At 45.2% G+C, this 2,137-nt stretch overlaps 1 protein-coding gene across 1 annotated transcript in view; it reads right to left on the bottom strand.

The window, feature by feature from the left end:
* Positions 1 to 1,732: 1,732 nt before the first annotated feature.
* LOC109470857 (merozoite surface protein CMZ-8-like) overlaps positions 1,733 to 2,137 on the bottom strand; it is a 1,575-nt gene continuing 1,170 nt past the window's right edge. Inside the window, exon 3 of the mRNA XM_019769943.1 lies at positions 1,733 to 2,106. Coding sequence (XP_019625502.1) covers positions 1,733 to 2,106 — 374 coding nt within the window. The remainder of the gene's footprint in view (positions 2,107 to 2,137) is intronic.

Raw genomic sequence — 2,137 nt, 5'->3', positions numbered from 1 at the left:
ATTCTGCATTCAATATAATGTACAATTACCTTGGGCATCATGACCCTTTCTTTATTATAAAGTGTGTGATGTACACAATCATGTTATTTTTCTTGTTTGTTGTGCTTTGATGATTGGTGATTACATGTACAGTGCACAGGAAACCTTGCCTCTGTGTCCTTACTTTATCCTTGTTGTCCTCAACATTGTCATAACACGTAAAATCCAGTGTAATACATCAAATGAAACACTGTAAATAAACAAATCAAAAGTGGACCACCGAAAGACCACCATGATCTATTAAACATCGAGTAAATTAATGGTTTCAAAAGTTCAAATTTACCCTTTGCTGCTAGGTTCCTCGTCATACATGAAATTTCATCTCATCTTAATCTTCCTATGCATTTTGAACTTCTGCCACACTAACATCCAGGAGACCACCCACTGAGCCCAACTTCAACAGTCCATTAACTTAAGCTCTAGCCTTGGTCTGGAAATACATTTTATAGTATATTGACTCACTATCTCCTGTATGTTGACTACTTGAGGACCTGGAGTTACTTGCTTGCTGTTTGGGTTTCATTGCGTCTAAATAATCACTTAAGCTTTAAAACAGATTTGTTATTAGTTTATCTAGTGGGTCTGCTTCTACTAGGCAGTCAGCTGTATGACGAGCTTGGTTTAACATTTGTATGCAGCTGCACTCTTGCGAGGTCTTTTTTTTACGACAGTTCAGAAGAATATTAAGAAAAATGTTCCCGCTCGCTTGAGGTGAATTTTTCATCTACATTATAAAGATCAATTTGTGCCAAAGGAGAAATTTATGAATAGATAATTACGTTTTTTCCAAGCTTGATGAATATATATTGGAATTTCAAAAACACACTCCTTAAATAATCAGTTAAGTTTTGTTTCATCTCTTTCCATTGTTACATTTTCTCAAATAGTGTTTAGCGAAGATTGTCGTAAAAAGGGCAATAAAATATAAAGTGAAGCTCATTCTTATTTCAGGTAAACTACACAATGACTACACAATGTTTTTACAATGGTGTGAATGGTAAATGGTTTGGTGTTTTAGATATCTATACAATTACCCGAAATACTACAATTACGAGAAATACAAATTAGTGGAATCCCCTGTACACTAACGTTTACTACTCTACTTAGAGTCAGAGTACACAACTGAGGGCGTAAACCTTTTTTTGGCCTCACTATACGCCCTAATCTCGTCGTCTTTCTTGTATTCTTCTCCGTTGTCTTCTTTCTTTTCCTTTCCGGTCCCTTGGAGCATGGCTTGGAGCTACTAGCTGGCTTCTAGGGTGGGCTGACTGGCTGGGAGCTACTGACTGGCTGGGAGCAAGAGTCCCACATCATCGTCCTGTAGAAGAAAATGGAAACATAAAAATTGCTCTTCAATCTACGCATCACCTACGTATCAGTAAACGAAGACAGGGCACACTTCAGGGAAAAGATGATTACTAGTATTTCACAAACACACATTTATTTGAGAATATGTAATAATGTACTACTAAACATTTGTTTTACTTCTAAAAGTACATGTACCGGAACAACGAATTCGAACTTACTCATCCTGACTGCCAGCCAGGTGCCGCCTTTTGGATGGGGGAGACGGTGAGCTGTCAGATCCTGACACCGTCAACCGCCTAGCAACATACTTGGTCGCCGGCACCCACCTGCTCATCCACACCTCGTCCGAGGAAAGGGACAAGTCAAAATTCGGAATCCCTTCCGCTTAGGCGAGGATGTGGTGGGTGGGCGTGGGTGACTGCTGGACAGGGATGGCTGGGCTACTGGCCGGGCTGGCTGGGCTGCTAGCCGGGCTGGCTGGGCTGCTGGGCCGGGCTGGCTGGGCTGCTGGGCCGGGCTGGCTGAGCGGGCTGGCTTGGCTGCGGGCCGAGCTGGCCGGGCTGCTGATCATGAGCGGGCTGGCCGGGCTGCTGGGCCGGGCTGGCTGGGCTGCTGAGCGGGCTGGCTGGGCTGCTGAGCGGGCTGGCTGGGCTACTGAGCGGGCTGGGCGGGCTGGCTGGGCTACTGGCCAGGCTGGCTGGGCTGCGGGCCGGCTCCTGGGACGGGGTGGCCACCCCCTTCGATCGCCTTCCACGATAACTATCGGTGAAAGGGGACCACCTTCCATCGA

Source organism: Branchiostoma belcheri, unplaced genomic scaffold, assembly GCF_001625305.1.
Source record: "Branchiostoma belcheri isolate BF01 breed outbred unplaced genomic scaffold, Haploidv18h27 scaffold237, whole genome shotgun sequence".
Classification (NCBI taxonomy): Eukaryota; Metazoa; Chordata; class Leptocardii; order Amphioxiformes; family Branchiostomatidae; genus Branchiostoma; species Branchiostoma belcheri.
Note: the sequence above shows the minus strand (reverse complement) of the source record. Positions and strands in the feature narration are given on the sequence as shown.